Below are 19,107 nucleotides of genomic sequence, written 5' to 3'. Positions count from 1 at the left end.
TTATTTTGTATTTTGTTAATGTATATAGTGCTTACAAATATTTTTGAGTGCTTAAAAAGTACTTAAACGGTGCTTATTTTTGTTGAAAGATTTGACTACGCGCCCTGGGAAAGTTATATTTTATAATTTTTTTTAGAAAAAATCCGCTTTATTCCATACGATGTTATGACGACATGCGAATTTCGAATTTAAGTTATGACTTTTTGACACGTTCGATTCGCGATGATTTCATAGTTATTTCAAGTTGTTATATGACAGTTTTTTCGACCCCTTTCCTCTTGATTTTTTTAAAGTGCGAATTCGGACGCGCGAGTTTTAAATTTGATTTATTATTTTATTATAAGTGCTCGATTCCATCCTAAGTCCACGCAGTTTTTCGATAGTTTTTTCAGCCAATCCCTCGTTGTTTATGAAGTTTTGATAATTTTAATTATTACGGTGGTGTTATTACAATCTAATTTCAGATTTCTATTTGTTAACGGTTTATTTAAAAAATGCATTTGGATGCGTTTGATCGTAATTCGATTCCATTATGATTTCCTTGCGTTTTTTTCAGCCATAAAGTGCGAATTTGGACGCGCGAGTTTTAAATTTTATTTATTATTTTTTGAAGTTCTCAATTCCATCGTAAATCCACGCCGTTTTTTGATAGTTTTTTCAGTCAATCCCTCGTTGTTAATGAAGTTTTGATATTTTTAATTATTACGATGGCACTGTAACAATCGAATTTCAAATTTGAGTTACAACTATTTCTTAACGTTTTATTAAAACATTGCGTTTGATCGTAGTTCGATTCCATGATGATTTCCTTGCGTTTTTTTTTTTTTTTTTCAGCCATTCGCATATGTTCTTTCGATTCGCTTCTTTTGGACGCGTTAATCATACGACGATTCCATCGCAATTTCACGTCGTTACATAATAGTTTCTTCGATTATTTATAATTTTTCGGATCTTTCCGCTTAGTTCTTCTAATTCCGTTTTTTTTTTTTTTTTTTTTTTAATATTATATGATGTTATTACGGCGTGCAAATTTCGAATTTGAGTAAACACTTTTTGATACGTTGATGATATGAGGCTATTTGAAGAACTATTATGCTTAACATTTCATATTAGATTCACAATTTACCTGCATTTCAAAGATGTATTTTTATTATTATTTCTTTCGCGTTATTTATGTACATAATATCCTCTCGTGCGTAATTTGCCAATTGAGCATAACATTTTCAGGGATTTTAATTTTTCTTTTTGATATATATATATATATAGTTCAGTAGAGTTTTTGTTTGCTTATTTTTAAAAATGTTTTCAAGTAGGGACTGCATACTGTCCTATATGACTGCTGCTAAGAATAATCCACTTGTAAAAATATGAAAGATAACAACTTTCCTTACTCCGTTTATTTGTTCAAAAAATGTAAAATCATGCTAACATATAACATTCGAACTGTTAGTTAAATCCTTACAGTATTTGAAATCATAGATGTGTTTTAATTTTACTCATGTTCTTTCAATTTAAAGTAATGTACTCATTTTGCCTTTAAGTCCTTCTAACATAGCAAATTGTATTGTTTTATTATTTATTTATTTATTTTTCAATTCTAATTTTATCTGTCACATTTCTTTTTTGTGCTTTTTTAGTATAAAGAACCCTGGACTTCCATAAAATCATCAGAAAATAGAATTGACACTAAATCAGAAATCTTTTCAGAAGCTTGCAATTTATTATGGACTTTATGGTAAAATTCAAATCTGTGTATTATACATTTATGATTTTAGCAATAAATATAACCCCTGTCCTAATTGTTTTTTTTTTTTTTTGTTTTTTTTTTTTTTTTTTGTTGTTTTTTTAGTGAAAATAGTAGTACAGCTGTTACAGTATTCAACGACAGGAATCTAATTTCAATTTTATTACCTTGCCTTACCATTGAAAATTTTAATATAAAAATACCTATTGCTGTTGGTAAGAAATGATGTTTTGTTTCATTAAATATACCTTGCCATTATTTTATTGTTTTTAGTCTGCTTTTATAAAGTAATAAACCCATATAATGCAACTAGTTCATTTAATTGATATAATGATTTTTTGTTTAAATTTTGTATCTAGATTAAAAATTTTAATTTTAAATATAAAATAAGTATTTAAAATTACAGTGAAACAACTTGTTTTAAATTTTTTAAATTATTAATCTTCCTTTGATAAAGTGAATTAAACTCTTTCTTTTGCCTAACATTTTACATTTTCAGCATATTTTTATTGTTTAATAAAGTTTTGTTTGCCAATTATGTTTAAAATATCAAACTCGTGTTAACAAGAATTTTTTTTTAAGCGTTATAATTAAAGTATAATTAAAGAGAAACTAATAAATTATTGCAAAATAAACACTTATGCATTGGTTTCCAAAAATAAGGTTACAAATATTAAATTTGTGAAAACTGAAAAACTATTCACTGGAGTCCCACGAATTTTAGTGCAGAAACATGTTGCGATGGTAGAAAAAATATAAGAAAATAGCAATATAGAAAAGATTTTAATCGTGATGTTTTCAGTGAAATCTTTTCTTTATTGTTACTTTATTCTATTCTTTCTGTCATTATCAAATATTTCTGTCCTAAATTTCATGCTAGCATGTTCCTCAATTTTCATAAATTTTATGTTTGTGACTTTAATTTTGGACACCAGTGTAGTTATGTTTAAATATTTTTATTTATATTAATTAGATGATAATTTTGAGGAATAAAGAACTGATATGGAAATCAGATTAACTTAGTTTTATTTTGATACAGTCTAACTTTAAAATACTGGAATATATAAGATGAAAATTTTTCTTTTTCAGCCCAGTGTTTACACACTGTAAGTGAAAACAATGCTGCCGTAACAGATATTTTGCTTCAGCCTCTAATACAAGAACAATTGGATGCTCTAATGTCATTGTCTTCAGCAGAGCCTGAACACCTCTTATTACAAACCTTGGCTGCTGGTATGATTACATTCTTAATAAAATTGTCTTATTTCATAAAGATTCTAAATTCTTCTTTCTGATGATACATGTTTTAATAATAGGTAAATAATATTATTCACTATTTAATTTTTTTAAAATTCTTTTGAGTTAAGAAACCCATTCAACAAAATATTGTATTTCTACAAAACTGTTAACAAGGACATTTGTTAGACAACTGTTAACTGTGACATTTTAATTTCATTTACAGCAATTACCTTTATGAATTCTATGGAAATATTTGTTCGGCAAAAACCTTATTCTCTTTGCTTTCAATTTATGATAAGATGTTGGAAGTAGCGTATTTTTTAAGACAGCACAAGTAAGCATGTAAATAGTGCAAACACCTAAAAGGAGGAGAGAGTACCACAGCTTCACTTCTTGGAAAAAAATCAAGAATATCCTGCATTACTTCTACCTGTGAAGCCCATGTCTCACATAGTTACACATTCCTCTATTCTTGAATTTAGAAGCATGTTTATTTTTTTTTATGTAGAATAATTTTTTTTTTTTTTTGCCCGCAAACTTTATTACCAGGACCCACAGTGACCTATAATCAACTAGAAAGAGACATGTAATAATTTTGCTAAATTTCTGCACTCTTAAATGTAGATATTATTTGAATATTGTCTGTTAGCAAGAGATTAAAGAGAAGATAGGATAACAGCTCTCATGATGACGATTGGAGCACTAGTTGTTTCAAGGGAAAGTAGGTAAAAAATAAAAAATAAATTTAAAAAAAAACTGGCATCTGCTCCTTTTTCACCATAGAACATGGAACCATCCATATAGACATGTAACCATGAATCTCTCAAATATCTATTTTAAATAGTTGATGCAGCAATTACCTTTACCTGTAGTGTACACATGTCTCATACACACCAACATATGGAGATTTAAGTGGATTGAAAGATCTTCATAATTTAAGGGTGAAATGGGGCCAATGAGAATATGTGGACTGCAGTGAAACTCTAAATCAGTGGCTGCAAAATGTGCATTTTGGTTAAAACCTTTTCGATTTTTCAGATTCTTTTAGCATTAACCTTACTGTTCCTCCAGAAAAGTCTGTTTTGTAGCTGGTGCATCTTTTCACAGAAAAGAACTGCAACTTTTTCAATTATGCTACTAACTGGAGAATTTTTTGCCTTATTTTTTATATTCAGAAAAGAAGTTCCCTTTACAGTGCCTGTAATAATACGGAAAGCCTGGTTTTAAATATTATCAACCTTTTGGATAATATTAGGGGTAGCAGAGATTAAAACTTGTAACTTAATACAGTCGCTATAGATGGATTGTATGAATAGCCTATGAATGTTGTTCAGAATATCTCGGCTGCATCCCAACTTGAATCCAGCCAAACTTTTCTCTTTTTTTAAAAAAAAAGGGGAAAAAAACTTTTATACCACCATAATCAACATGACTGTCATATCAGCTTAGAATCAAGAACACAGCTTGAGTACATTTTGTTGTCTGTTCTCTGTAGTTCAAAGACCCAAGGTTAGGCTCAAAAGGGTATCTGTTTAATGTGAAAAACTGACAAATAATCTCAGATCTGTACCATCTACTAAACTTGTCTTAAAGCCTCTTTAAGAGTATTGTTTAATTTGTCTTGGAAATTCTTTGGTTCACTAGCTTACAGTGTCAGATCATCGGTAAACAAAGCAGTCTTGATCCCAAGAGTACTTTCCAAAGTATCAATCAGGTCATTGATATAGTTGTTGAATAAAATAGAATTCAAGACAGCACCTGAGGGAATCCAGTCTTTATTTATTTATATTTAGAGATAGAGTTTTCATATTTTGTAGGACAGAAATGATGTGCAGCATGTTACTGCTAACACCCAAAGAAATTAGCTTAGAAATTAATTTTGAACACCAAGCACTATTATATGAAGATTAAGTCAATGAAAGTAGTCAGCACGGAACTTCAGTTGTCAAATTTATTTTTGGTTTTGTGGCTAGGGTAAGCCACTTGCTGAGTTAGGAGAGAAAAATGTCTAAAAAATAAATATATTGAGGTTTGAAAATTAATATTGAGATTTTATCTAGAGAAAAGAAATGATAGGATAATATTTGTAAATTATTATTTAATGTTAAAAATAAGACTAATAAAAAAAGGACTAAATGTAGATTATAAACTAGTTTTGTATTTCCTTTAAATCTGCTAAATTGTTTTTAGTGTTTAAGAATATACATTACAGTACTTTTCACCTGTTTTTTGTCTTAATGCGCTTAGACGATTATCTTTTAAGACTTTAGACATCTTGAAATGCATTTAAAAACTGAAAGATTTGTTTCATTAAGCTACTGAAAAAGTTTATTCCACACTATTAGTTTGAAAATTCATTAGGAAAACATTCCCATATAGATATGCTTTTTTTTTTAAACTATCACTGTAGTGCGTCTACCTCTACAAAAATATAATTCCTATTCACTAGTATGTAAGACATGTTAACTCGATAATAAGTTGGGATACCTTTTCATAGATGAAGGTTGACATTGTCAATAACAACAATTGGTGACCTTCGGGCGTTATCACGTCTACCTTGATTGAAACTCCCATTTCGATTCGAGCGCGATTACTTCGATGGATGGTCCTCATTGAACAGTTGACTTGCTACTTGTATCTGCGACGTTGCTACTCAGTCTCAATCGCATGCACAACGTCGGCCTGTATACACTCGACTGCTAATGGCAACACATGCGTGATCACGACTGGGAACTTAATACAGCATTTACGATCAGCACTTAAAATACAATCTTAATACAGCTCTCCCGGCTTCTCACAAGACAGCAATGAATCAACTAGTGGTATTTGTTCATCGAATTCTATCACAGATATAATTCTGGTGGGGGATCACTGTAGTGTGTCTACAACTACAAACATACAATTCCAATTAACTAGTATATAAGGCATGTTAACTCGATTCTATGTTGGGGTACCTTTTTATAGATGAAGGTTGACATTGCGTACTTGGCAAGTCTCCTGTTTTTTAATGAAGTATCCTGTATTTTACAACTATCTCCTGTTTTGCCTGTATATCCTCAAATTTCTCTGTATTTGTTGAAGTAATTTTTTAAAAAAATTTTTGCTGATAAAATAATTGATGGCAAAATTGCTTCTCTTATTCCTCAGCAGATAGTGCTATTACCAGGCAGTACATTGAGTATTTATATTTTAAGTAATTATAAATAATGCTTTAAAAAAATCTTATTTAGAGATTAAGAATTATATACATATTTTTTACTTCACTAACTGTAAGTGCTTATAATATTTCAAATTTTTTAATTCTCTTTTAGACTTACATGATTATGCATGATGTATCAAAACTTTACTTGTAGCCTAAAATATGTCGCTAGTAAAATCTGCATTATTTTATTTCTCCAGTGTTGGCAGGTATAATGGTTGGCATTGTCCTGACTACCATCCCCACAATCACAATATTTTTTTAGTTATGAAAATATTAAATTTTCAATTTTGCTATTAGTTTTCATTTCTCTTCGAAATAAAACAAAAATCTTCCCTTTAAAATCTTAGAGTTAAACATCTTTTCTTTTTGTCAATTTCTTTTTTAAAAAATTGCCTTATTATGAATGCAAAGTGATAAATTGACTATATTTATTGCTAATACTTTGATTGTAATTTGTGTTATTACAGGTATTAAATTAAATATGTACATAAGAAAGTTGGATAATTGCATGAGTGATGTGACCACCCCTATCATAAAAGCAGTAGCCACCGCATTAAGCGAGCCAATAAGCCCGATGCTTGAAGATTTATCAAAAAAGATAGCTTACCAAAAGGTAAATTTGATTCTCCTTGTTATTTTATATTTTAATATAAATTCTGATCCTGTTTTCATTTTTAAGCACATTGTTGATAATATATATGCTTAAAAATTAATGCACTAAGGTATTTTTTTAAATTAAAATTTAGCTTAATTTCAGTTTTTATCAATATTATGGAAATTGAAGAAATAAGTTGGAAATAAGTTAGTTAAGGTTAAAATATTTAATTGTAAATACTGTTGTTTTTATTCTTAGTTATTTTATTAGTAATGTTTTCTATATAAAGAGAAAAAGTTGTGAATTACAAAATTTGACCCCCTGTTTCCTACCCAGCTATAGAAAAATTTCCATTTTTGTTGCATTTCTGTGCTAACAGACTCCAAATGTTTCCTATAATGTTTACAAGGTGGCCAAAAGTCTCTTGAAATAAGTTTAAAACCAAATATAAGTATTTCAAGTTAATGTAGAATATAATTTTTGGTAAAAAAATTAATTTTCAAATTCTTGATAAAGATATTAGCAAGTGCTTAGTGCCAACTGACCGTAGCAAACTGTTAGAGTTAGTATCTTAAATTTTCATTAACATTCATTAAATGGTTCTAATTTAACAATAGAAAATTTTTAAAAAATGGAATTAATAATGGATATAAAAGCTTCTAGCCTTCCTTAAAAGCTTTTTTTTTTTTTTTTGATTTATGAAGATATTGTCTACAATATTTTATCCTCAACATTAAACCATTAAATATGTTCAATTCTATAAACTTCTAAGAGACTCAAAAGTTAAGGATAATCCTAAATTGAGTCTCAAAATTATAAAGAATGATAATGCAAAAAATAAAGTCTAATTTTGAGTACTTCAGAAACTTATTTTATAATTTATATCTCTAATAATAAAAATATCTTATCATTAAAAATATTTATAACTTAAAAAACAATAAATTACTTATGTATAACAATGGGAACTTGAAACAACTTATTATAACACAAAAATTTAGGAACTCTCTAGTTTAGTGTGAAATTAGCTAACTCAAAATGTTTTTTGATAAACAAACACAACCTTGTTAGTAAATACCATAACAGCTAATATATCTTTTTAGAATCTCTGCTTTAAATAAGTGACAAAAAATCATTGTCTTAGACACTCAATCTTTAGTTTGTAGAAGCTCTCAGTTTACATAGTTATTGCAAAATCGATTAAATAAAATATGAAATCGATGAAATAAAATATTAAATGCATATATGAGATAAAATGACTTATATTTTAGAGCTGTGAGTGTTGAAAAACTTATTTTATATGAAATTTTATTCATATTAATAAACTATTTTTGTTATAAATAATACTATTTCTGAAAATTGATTATTGGAAATCATTCAAAAATTAATGTTAATTTAATATGGGATTTAAAGTTATTTTCCCTTTGATACATAAACCGAACTTTTTCATTATCTAATTTTGTTGTTACTTTCTTTGTGTGTAACGTAAATTATTTACATGTAAAGGATATTGAGACCTGAATCCAACTTTTCTTTTTTCCCTTCTCACTGTCCCACAAAGCAAATACACAATTGACTCTAAAAAAGATGGAAGGCATCCCTTCTGTATGAACTTTCATGGTACTATTTTTCACTCTGTATCTTCAGTTTTGAGAATGTAAAGTGCAATGACTAGCCGAATTGCTCAGGAAATGTACTGAGGAGCAGAAGCTTGTTGTAATGAATTAACCCTCCTAACTTTTTAGGGGTTTCTAATTGACCATTAGGTACTACTGTTTCCTGAATTTCCCCCACACACTCTCCCCATAGACATTAAAATTGAGCTCTAAAGAGGTTTTTAAGCTGCACTCTTTATTGATTTTAAATAAACATCTTGTGAAGTTAGGTCTAATTTGTAAGATTGATACTATCAAAATGTTTTAACTTTTATTGGAGGTAAAAATGATTGCTAACAGGGAGCGTAGCGTTTTTAAAAAGTGCTTAAAGGTGCTTATTTTAGTTTTTTGAGAGCCTTTAAAGGTAATTTTTTTCATTGGGTGTTTTTAAAAAGTGCTTAATTTTCCCTTTTTGAAACTGAGATTTTTTCCTTTAGTATGTTGATTTTTGCTTCAAATTATGCAAAAAGACATATTATTAATAACTACTTTAAGTCGTTTAACTTACCAATTAAAAACTATTTCATATTTTGTTGTTTGTAGGCAGGACGTCTTGACAAATATCATGAAGAAACAGATTTAGAAACTGAGGTATGATCAATAATGCATTTATTATTATTCATTCTTTTAATACTTTGTAATTATTCAACATGGGTTGATATACTTTGTGAAAAAATGTTTTAAGTTGATTCTTTTGAACAACATTATATTTTTTTTAACACAATATAAAAACTTTAAATTTTGCTGTAAGAAATTAAGCAATTATCATACTTGTAAAAGGTTCATTTCTGTAAAATAGTTCCTTGTTTATGGTAAAATTGGGTTTATTTTATTTTGTAAATAAAATTTAAATTTATAAATAAAGTATTGAGGTCATCACTTCTTAAATATGATAATTAATATTCAGTCAGCACTCAATATAATAGCCCCCGTGAACCAAACGAAAATGGACATTGTAACGTAAGGTTGCTATATCATGACAACACTAAACTTGAGCAAATATTTACTTATAATTCATAAATACTGGACTTATTTTGAGAGAAACGTGCTATACATTAAAAATAACTATGAAACTGAAAGAATAATTGACATCAATACAGATTTTTATGTGAATAAAGCACAAGCATTAATATAATACATCAAAGGCTAACAATACCTAATTTTTAGAATGTCATTCAGTGCTTTTTCTAGATTTTGAAATTTTTTTTCATGAGAACTATGGCATGAAATTGGAACTCCTTGTTCTCCTGTTTTCAGAATAACATCACGATTTTTAATTAATGTAAACTAAGCATTTTCCAGAATTTTGAATATTAACTTCGAATTTTAATGTTAAATTTTTTTAATTTTATAAAATAAAAATACTTTTTCATGCATTTCAGATTGATTTATATGTATATATTAAATCCAAAATTGGGTAATTCTTTTCTGTATATCTTTTGTTTGTCATTTTAAATTGATTGTATGTGTCATTTGAAAGTCTTATTTAGAAAGTGTGCAAATTCCATTTATTTTTTTAAAAAATGAAGTTAACCCCACTTTCATGTTCTTACAAATCACTTCTAACCTATTTAAAATTACGTCTTTAGTTTAATATCTGCTACCAAACAGAGGGTGACACAATGAGACAAGGGGGGGGGGAATATATTCGTTAGACTTTAGCTTTCTATCTCAAAATGTAGGAAAATTGGAGTTTGAGCCTACTATAATAAAAATATGATTTTTATTTAAAAATCTCACTAAAGTTTAATCCTCATTTATTTAATTGTGAGTTTTATTATAAATTAATCCATTTTAGATGACTGCTGTAGTTAAGGCAGAAGAAGCTTTGATTCATCTTTTGTCTGCTAAGCAAACAGCTCTAGAAATTCTAGGAAATGTGTTTGAAGGCGGTGAGCATAATTTCAGCATTTATATATTTATAAACATAAATGAAGTTTTTTATTATTATTATTAAAACAATAATTGTGATTATTCTTCTTAGGTTCTGATGATGAAAGTGATTATATATCTTGCAGCGAAACCAGTGATGAAATGGATATTGAAGTTGACATGACCTCCTCTGATGTAAGTTAATAAATATGAGCTGTGCTGGAGACAAAATTAAAATGTGTGCATGATTTAGTTAACTTATGATTTAAATCGTTAATGCTTTGTATTTCAGTTTGAAAATAGGATTTCTGGAGACCTCAATGAGGTGATAGTAAGTTATAAGTTGTGGGAAAAGGTTCACGAACAAATATTTCTACCTTCTGATGAAGCTGAAAGAAACATTGGAAATCATCCATCTGCAAAAGACTGCCTAAAGAGGTATATTTTTTATAATTTTTTGCTGCTTCAAAAAAATTTATAAAATTGTTTCCTAGTGTTTGAAACATGAAAATCACTGTTTAATCTTATTAGGAATATATTATAAAACAGTTTTAAAATTATTCAATTTATATTTGCAGGCTCCATTCAGTGCGATGTACTGCTTTGTTATGTATGAACAACATGATACCTAAATTAGAAGTTGAGGATGTTGGGGGACCATCAAAACTTCTGGAATTATGGATAAATATTGCAAATCTTTTATTTAAAAAAACAGGTACAGACTTTGGTTATCATTGTGCAGTCAAATCCCAAACTTGAAAGGAAAGACTAAATATTTCATGATATTGAACATTCAAGATATCTAATACTAAGTATTTTAATGGAATATTTTTTAAAAATTTAGTCAAACTTGTAACTGTTCTCCTGACATTTTAAACATATAACATATATTCGCTACGAAAAACTGATTCTACAAAATATTTAATATTTTTTAATTTAATTTTACACTTGCTCAAATTCTGTTTCATCATCTAATTTATCTCCCGATGCTGTAATCCTTTTTTAATATTTGATTCCTCCCAATCCCCGTATTCTGCAAGATTAATGCCTACGGTAACTACAGCCTTATTAAATATATATTTCTCTTGAATTCATCAAATCAGCAAAGTCTATAATTTTATGGACCGTTCTTCTTATCTATGTATACACTTCTTACAAATCCATTTCTTTAGAAATGAAAGGTTCATAAAATTATTTTAGAAAAGTCTTTTAAGACATGAAATACAAGAAAGCATTTTAAATTCCTCAGGGATTTTCAGAAAAAAAAATATTTTATGAAATCTAGGGTCACCAAAAATATTTATGGCTTAAAGATTTTTTTTTTTTTCTTTTCTTTTATTAGCACAACAAATGCATAAGGAATTAAGAATTTATCATAATATCGAAAAATTCATATCATCAGTTTGTAAAATATACTGTATTACAATGTATATATATTTATAACTCTATGAATATTTTTCTTGAAAAGGATTTCTATTAGCATATATAAATACTCTCTTATTGGTTTTAAATGTAAAATGAAATATTTTGCTATAGACTCACTGTTTCTATATCATAATTAGTATAAATTGACAAAAATTGCAAAACAAAGCTCTTAGTTTTCTTTATAATGTCTTAGAACTTGACTTCATGGCAATAACGCTGCTGTTTTAGCATAGGGTATTTAAATTCTATATATATATATATATATATATATGTGAGAAAAGGAATGCAATATAAATTATTTCTCATATTCATTCTCATGTGTTATTTTATCATATTTCATATTATATATGCTCTGATTTTCATTGACTGCTTAAATGCATGTTTATCAGAGTTTAATTGTTATTTTAAATGTTTAAATTATTTCTAATTAATAATTCAATAAAAGAAAGATACATGTATACATAAAATTTAAAATAAACGAACAGTTTTTGAATTGCAACATTTGCAATTGCAATATTTTTCATATATATATTATAAGTATTAGTAAAAATTATAAATAATGAGAAAAATGCTTAGTACAAATTAATTTCTCGCTATTAAAACTTATGACATAGATATCTGATTAAAAAGTAAAATTAGCTCTGTAGGAAAAAAAAATTAGGTCTGTAGAAAACTGATTAAAAAGTAAAATTAGGTCTGTTTTGGTTATTGTTAATGACTCAGCCTTCCTTGCTGTTGTTTTGGATGTTGGGAATTAACTTTTTGATCCACTTTCACTCATTATTTTATTTTTAAAATGGTAAAGAATTGCATAAATTGATGTAAAAGTTTTGAATTGGCAGCTATGCAATATTTTAAATAGATATTATAAGCTTTGATAAAAAAAAAAGTAATAAATTAACAACAAAAATTTTTAATGCTCATTTTTATTTTAAACAAAATTGAAACAGCTACTATTATTATAATTATTTTAAAGAAATATTTGCTTTATTAGGTATGCATTGTTTGTTACAAAATATCAATATTTAAAAGAAGAATCCTTAAAATATCTGATGGATTTTGGGGTTAAAAGAGAAAAAAAAAATAATCTGATAGATTATCTACTTTTTATTTATTTTTTTAAGTATGTAAGTAAAATTAAATAATTTAAAAATAAGTAGTTGCAAATATTTTATCTAAATATGTATTTTTTAATTATTCATCTTCTCAGAGTTCTGCACATTATTAAGTATTTCAGCTGAAAGTTTAAATCTATTTTTATTGAGCTTATTTCCTTTAAAAGTAAAATTTTAAAGATTTTATTGCCACAATCATTATTAAATGAAGTATGTGATTACTGAATAGTCAGTTGGTGGAAAATTTTTCAATAGTTTTAATAATGAGTATAAAAATTTTAAAACTGTTAAAAGAGTTGAAATTTTTCCAGGGACAAATTGGGAGGGGCGTTGAAACTGAATATTTTGAATAAACATTTTTTGACCCCCCCCCCCCCCATAAATTATTCTACCGGTTTGTCCAATTTCGAGTTTAGCTTATGAAAGTATGTTTAATATATACAATGAAAAGGAGTGTCATTTAACGTGTTTTGACTGTTATCAAATGAAATAATAATTTAATTTATTAATTTTATCTCTAATAATTTCTTTCTAGATATGTCTGACACAGATCAAGTAGAAGCTGCGACTCATTGCTTGCATGCTGCGTTAGAAAAATTAGCCTCCTCTGGTTACACATCACAGTTTAGTACAATGACTGACTTGGACCTTGAACTTTTGATAAATGTATATACAATGTCTCAAGATCCAAGAATCAGGGTTCATATTATTGGATCTTTGGGCACAATTGGAAAAATTTTATGTGAAATGAAAGCTCCAACATCTGAAAAATTAATAAAGGTCAGCTTGTATTTAAATAGTGTAATAATATTCATTATTTTTGCAAAATTAATCATGCTTATTCAAAAATATTACTTTTTACTTATTCTGTGATCTTTCCAAGTTAACTCGAAGAATTTTTCAATTCAATCTTTAAGGTTCCTATACGTTCTGTTACATATACAGTGTTCTTCCCAAGCATTTTTAGAAGGGCAGACCACCCTGCCTGCCCTTTGATCCTTATGAATGTGCCCTCTTTGTAAACATGAGTCACCATCCCTTAAAAACTTTGCCCTTTTATTCCTATTCCATTTTTGAAAAGATTAATTCACTGTTTAAATATTAATTACACACTGGTAAAATTATCTGTATTTATATGTTTAATTATGATTACTTTTACAAATATTTACTTTGTTAGGATTAATCTCAAATCGTTACATTTTTATAAGTATCTCTTTTTCATATTAATAAATATTTTAATGGTTTTAATTTTTAAAATTTAAATGTTTGTTTTCTCATAATTTTCAGTTTAAATTATATATAAATCTTCCAAGTTTAACCAACTTGAAAGATTTTTATATAATTTATACTGAAAATTGAAATAATAAATTTTTTTTAGTTTACTTTTTTTGAGAAAACTTAATGCCTGAAGATAGTCTATTAGCATGCCTTGTATTATTTTTTTGAAATATACATATAATATACGAGGGTAATTTAAAAATTTTTGAGAATCAAATTCAGTTATTACATAATATTACAAATTTTGATAAATTTTCACGGTGTTGAATGAGTTTCCTTTCCTCAGAGGCAACACCCTATCCTTTTTTTTATCCCCAGGGAGAACTCTGACATATATATTTTCCCATATTATTAACTTTTTCTTAAAATTTGCTACAAATACTTATATAGAATATATATTTGCAGAAATCATATTGTCTTATTATTTAAACATATACCTTACTATAGAGTTTTAATTTCCCTTTTGTTTTAGATGATTGGTTCTTTTCTTCTTGAAGCCTGCAATAAAAACACTGACTTATGGGTTCTATCTGAAATATACGATGCTATCATTGATGTATTTTCAGATGACAATGTAGATTTTATAGCAAAGGAAATAGATCTAGTCGAAAATCTTACCAGGTTACGAGTACATTTTGAAAAAAAGGTAATTCTTTAATATACTGCATTTATACAACTTTTAAAAGTTCTAAAGAACATTTAAATTGATTTTAATCTACAATTCATACTCAACTTTACAATTGATGGAATACAAATTTAATAACTATCTATGCTTAATATCTATGTATAGATAAAAAGCTGTTTAGTATGCAATTAATAGGGAAAAACATTAACTTTATATGGAATTATCCCCCCCCCCCCAATTTCATGGTGTTCTGAATATCTGAATTTGTAACAAAATTCACACTCCAGTCTTATTTTATTGAATTATAAAATGTTTTTTTCATGTTCTTTCAAAAAATTAAAGAAAAAACATCATTTCTAGAGCGAATTATCTTTTCAACTTCTGTGATTGTTGAATTTTTATTATTTATTTTTTGTTACCAATTTAAAATTCTACCTGAAGCAAACCAGGCATTGGCAATTTTTTTAATTCCGAAATGAGAACAGTAGAATCAGGAATATTTCTTTCCTTTACGATGAACAAGAAAAGTATCTTTAGAATATAATTCAGTAGGAAAAAAAAGAAAAAAGAATTATTTGCTTTTGTATTTTTTTTAGCTATTTTATTGCTTCAACTCTTTCTTTACTCTGCTTTTTAAATTTATAAATATGAAGATGCAGTGTATAACAGTTTTGATTATACCTTAATGTTATAATAATGCTGTTTTAAATTTATTGTTAATTTATTGTTGGAGAAAATAGTAACTTTGTTAAGTCATGAATTTGAAAATCTAAAATGTAGCAGATACCTGTATGTATGTTGAGTTATTACAATATATGATATAGTTATTACAATATACCTGTATGTTGAGTTATTACAATAATCAGAAAATTTATCTTATCATCTATACATTTAGATATTTTTAAATTAACATGCAATTCTCAAAAGTGGCAATAATGCTGGTATATGTGCATGTGTGTGTAAAACAATACCACTTGTGTGAACCAGTTTTTTTATTATAAATTTGCTTGTTAAAAGAAGATCACTAATTGTTCCTTGCTGAAACAAGTGGTATTTAATTAGGGTGATGCAAAGGCTAACTTAACTATTTTGGAATTTTTTTTTAGAGGCTATTATGCATTTTGTTTTGTAATATTGCAAGTGTGAGTTATGTCATTTTTTCACTTGCTTGATAAACCAATTATGACAAGCAAAAAATATTAGATATCTAAACATCATAACATTTTTTCTTTTTAGTTCAAACAGCAAAGAAAGTTTCTGGGTGAAAGAGCAGATGTGATAAGAACAGCAAAAGACAATCTTAAAAATTTTATAAAGTATAAAAATGAATATAATAAAAAGTAATATTTTATCATTTTACAATATCTATTATTTCATCGATTTTCAGATCTTTGAAGTATGATTAACTGTGTTGCAAATGGTTTCCTGGCGTTATCATTTCATTAGCACTTCTGCTTTAGAACTCTTTAATTGTGATATTTTTTTTAACCTAACTTTATATTTTAAATTATGAAATAGTATGATGATTATTATAATAGAAATAAAATACCAATTTAAAATCCTTTTTGAAATGCTAATAGGAAGAAATCTAATTTTTATGGGTAAAGAGAGTGAGGATTTTCAAATTTGTAATATATGGACATAAAATTCTAGAGATTTTTTGTAAGATTATTCTTCTCAATCACACTATCTCTATTAAATGCAGCCTCAATCCATTTTTAAATACATCTTTTATTTCAAATATTAATACAAACTCGATAAATTTTAACAAGAACAAATAGATATAAAAATATGTTGTATGGCATATTGAACAATAAAAGAAACATCAACTAAATGGAATCATTCAAACATTTTCGAAAGTGGACTCATATTATATATCAGTATCTTTGTATGTTATACATCACCATTAAGCTTAATTATACAACAAAAAACAAATTACTAATCATCACAAGAAGGAAGACTAATCAGGCTAGATTCGAAATTTATTTTTTATGCTTTAATATTTCATTAGATTTCTCAAGAATATATTTTTATAAAATATTAAAATTTGTACTAAACATATTTAAAAAAGACCATGCCAAACTCTAGAAGGTTGTGAGCTAATATCTAAATTGTATTTCAGGAAAGAAAAGATTTATCGAAATTGGCTAATATAAAAAACAAACAATGGGGAAAAAAAGGCTGACTAAAAGTATGAATTTTAAAAGAATTTCTCAACTACTCTAAATATCATTAACAATTTTTTACTCCATTTTAATAACAATTGTTCTATTTAAAGATGCATCTATATGCTTACATAATTAAGACACTTACTCATCATATTCATTTATCATAAATGAAACTTGATTTGAAAGCTAAAAAGAATTTACTAGACAATTTTACAAGGTACATTGATAAATATCTAAATTAAAAACAAAAACTAGAGAGCTGACTGCAAAAAAAGAATATCTAATACCATTTATGCAGGCTACGAGTAAATACAACCCGTAAAATATACACGGTTTAAAATATTTTTCTCATTGTCTGAGAATATCACATTTTGAGGCTTTCTTTGTTTTTATAATTAAGTTCCTTGCCATCTCTATGTAGCACCAACTTTAAACATGCTTTACACGAGCTGACAATATCAGACTTTATTATATTTCTTTCATTTACAGAAAACAGATTTTCCAAGCGAACATTCTAAATGTAAATCACATTCAACAACAAGATAACATTTATGAATGTAACGTAAAGCCATTCTCAGTTATTGAGTGGACTTTAGAATATAGCTGTAGACCCTAAAAAAAAATTGATATAGGAAATTTCTATTAAGGTTTAAAAAATTGAATTCATTACATTATTGGAAAGGAAGAAGGTACCAAATGACATTCACAAACACGCCACATTTTGGGTTTTAAAAACCATATTGTGCTCAACAATTTGTGAAGAACTTGATGTCTTTAAACTAGTGTAATACAGTAAATATTTGTTTTATAAACAGATTTCTGCTGTTCTATACTTTTCTTAAGCTAATGTTCCTAAGTTCGCAAAAACATCACTTAAAACCATCTTCCACTATTAGCTCTTGATGAAATTTATAAATGTAAATAGCCTGTTGAAAAAAATTATATTTGCAACATTTCCACTTTTATTTAAAGAATAAATCAAAAGTGTTTTAAGTATTATTAAGAACAAATCAGCATTGATGGAGTAAATATAAAGCATTCTTATTATAGTGATATTAAGTGATCTTATTAAAATGATATCAGAATAATTTAGCAGTATCAGCAATTGCACACCCTTCAACTTATTATTTTAAAACTATGTTATAAATATGACAACTGGAATAAAATAAGCTAACTTTGTTTAATACATTATTTTTATAATCAATTCAATAATATTTAGGTCCTATCAAATATAATTGACCTTTTTCCTTCTTCCCCCCTCTTCAGCACTTTTCATTTGCCCAATTAGTACCTTTGATTTTCGTCAAAATTTGAGGAGCACTAAATCAGTATAAGGATCTCTGTTAGAATATTTACAGGACAAGTATTTAAGGGTAAAAAATATTTGACTAAGCAAAATTTTTTACATCCCAGAGGCAAACAATTTTCTAGCTCTGATACTTAACAACACAGTTAAAAACAAACTGTTGCTAATTTATTTTAATAACTATTAGAACTTTTATCATAATTAAAAATAAGTCTTATACTTCTGTAATTATTTTGGTACACTAATAAAAAATTAAACTGTCATGAAACAATTTGAAGGAGGTATATTTCACTTAATCTTTCCTGAAAATATGCATTGATAACTATGCTTCTCAATTTTTGACATATGAGGATATATCAGAATACAAACACATTATTGCAGAGTTAAATACATTTTAAAATTTTGATTCTGCAATATTACAAGTCAGATGAAAATTAGTTTTCACCTCTTTTTTTTTAATTTCAAGTAAGCAGTTTCAATACAGACAAATTTACATTTTATAATAAAAGATGGTATATTTCAAACTCAAAGATATGATATGACATATTGAAACAATGATTCATTATTAGAGTAGAAATAAGATAATTTGAAATAGCATTTTAGTTTTTAAAATTATCTAAGATTGAAGGATCTACTTATATTCATCCAGAAATTTTTCATGGTATTCTTCTATCCGTTTCAGCATAGCTTTCAATTTATCAGTCTGTGGTAGTATTGTTGTCCTGTAAAACCAAATTTTTCTTATAACTTGACAAAATAAAAGCCTTGCAAGCAATTCGATTTTACTAAATGAATTATAATAAAAATTAATAAAAATATTTCATATACCCTAGGTGTTTATTAAAGATTATCTATCTAAGCATTTCTAACCATCAAGTCTATTTTA

At 26.9% G+C, this 19,107-nt stretch overlaps 2 protein-coding genes across 6 annotated transcripts in view; one reads left to right on the top strand and one right to left on the bottom strand.

Moving 5' to 3' along the window:
* Positions 1 to 19,107, top strand: part of LOC107442406 (HEAT repeat-containing protein 3) — a 97,351-nt gene that overhangs the window by 33,896 nt on the left and 44,348 nt on the right. Inside the window, exons 4-15 of one of the 2 annotated variants that reach the window (XM_087167616.1) lie at positions 1,638 to 1,735; positions 1,850 to 1,959; positions 2,834 to 2,977; positions 6,653 to 6,798; positions 8,976 to 9,023; positions 10,231 to 10,324; positions 10,417 to 10,499; positions 10,597 to 10,742; positions 10,883 to 11,019; positions 13,380 to 13,624; positions 14,595 to 14,768; positions 15,984 to 16,101. In XM_087167616.1, the coding sequence (XP_087023742.1) occupies positions 1,638 to 1,735; positions 1,850 to 1,959; positions 2,834 to 2,977; positions 6,653 to 6,798; positions 8,976 to 9,023; positions 10,231 to 10,324; positions 10,417 to 10,499; positions 10,597 to 10,742; positions 10,883 to 11,019; positions 13,380 to 13,624; positions 14,595 to 14,768; positions 15,984 to 16,091 (1,533 nt within the window). In that variant the 3' untranslated portion in view covers positions 16,092 to 16,101. Of the gene's footprint in view, positions 1 to 1,637; positions 1,736 to 1,849; positions 1,960 to 2,833; positions 2,978 to 6,652; positions 6,799 to 8,975; positions 9,024 to 10,230; positions 10,325 to 10,416; positions 10,500 to 10,596; positions 10,743 to 10,882; positions 11,020 to 13,379; positions 13,625 to 14,594; positions 14,769 to 15,983; positions 16,102 to 19,107 lie in introns of those variants that run through there. The other variant, XM_087167619.1, reaches the window with a different exon arrangement.
* Positions 16,464 to 19,107, bottom strand: part of LOC107442403 (alanine aminotransferase 2) — a 29,770-nt gene continuing 27,126 nt past the window's right edge. For 2 of the 4 annotated variants that reach the window (XM_087167636.1, XM_087167632.1), the window contains exon 13: positions 18,714 to 18,943. In XM_087167636.1, the coding sequence (XP_087023762.1) occupies positions 18,853 to 18,943 (91 nt within the window). In that variant the 3' untranslated portion in view covers positions 18,714 to 18,852. Of the gene's footprint in view, positions 18,944 to 19,107 lie in introns of all 4 variants that reach the window. The other 2 variants (XM_087167627.1, XM_043050571.3) reach the window with 2 other exon arrangements.

This window comes from Parasteatoda tepidariorum, chromosome 1 (genome assembly GCF_982258835.1).
Source record: "Parasteatoda tepidariorum strain Cologne lab strain chromosome 1, Ptep-v5.0, whole genome shotgun sequence".
NCBI classification, from domain to species: domain Eukaryota; kingdom Metazoa; phylum Arthropoda; class Arachnida; order Araneae; family Theridiidae; genus Parasteatoda; species Parasteatoda tepidariorum.
This window is presented reverse-complemented; position numbering and strand designations above follow the sequence as displayed.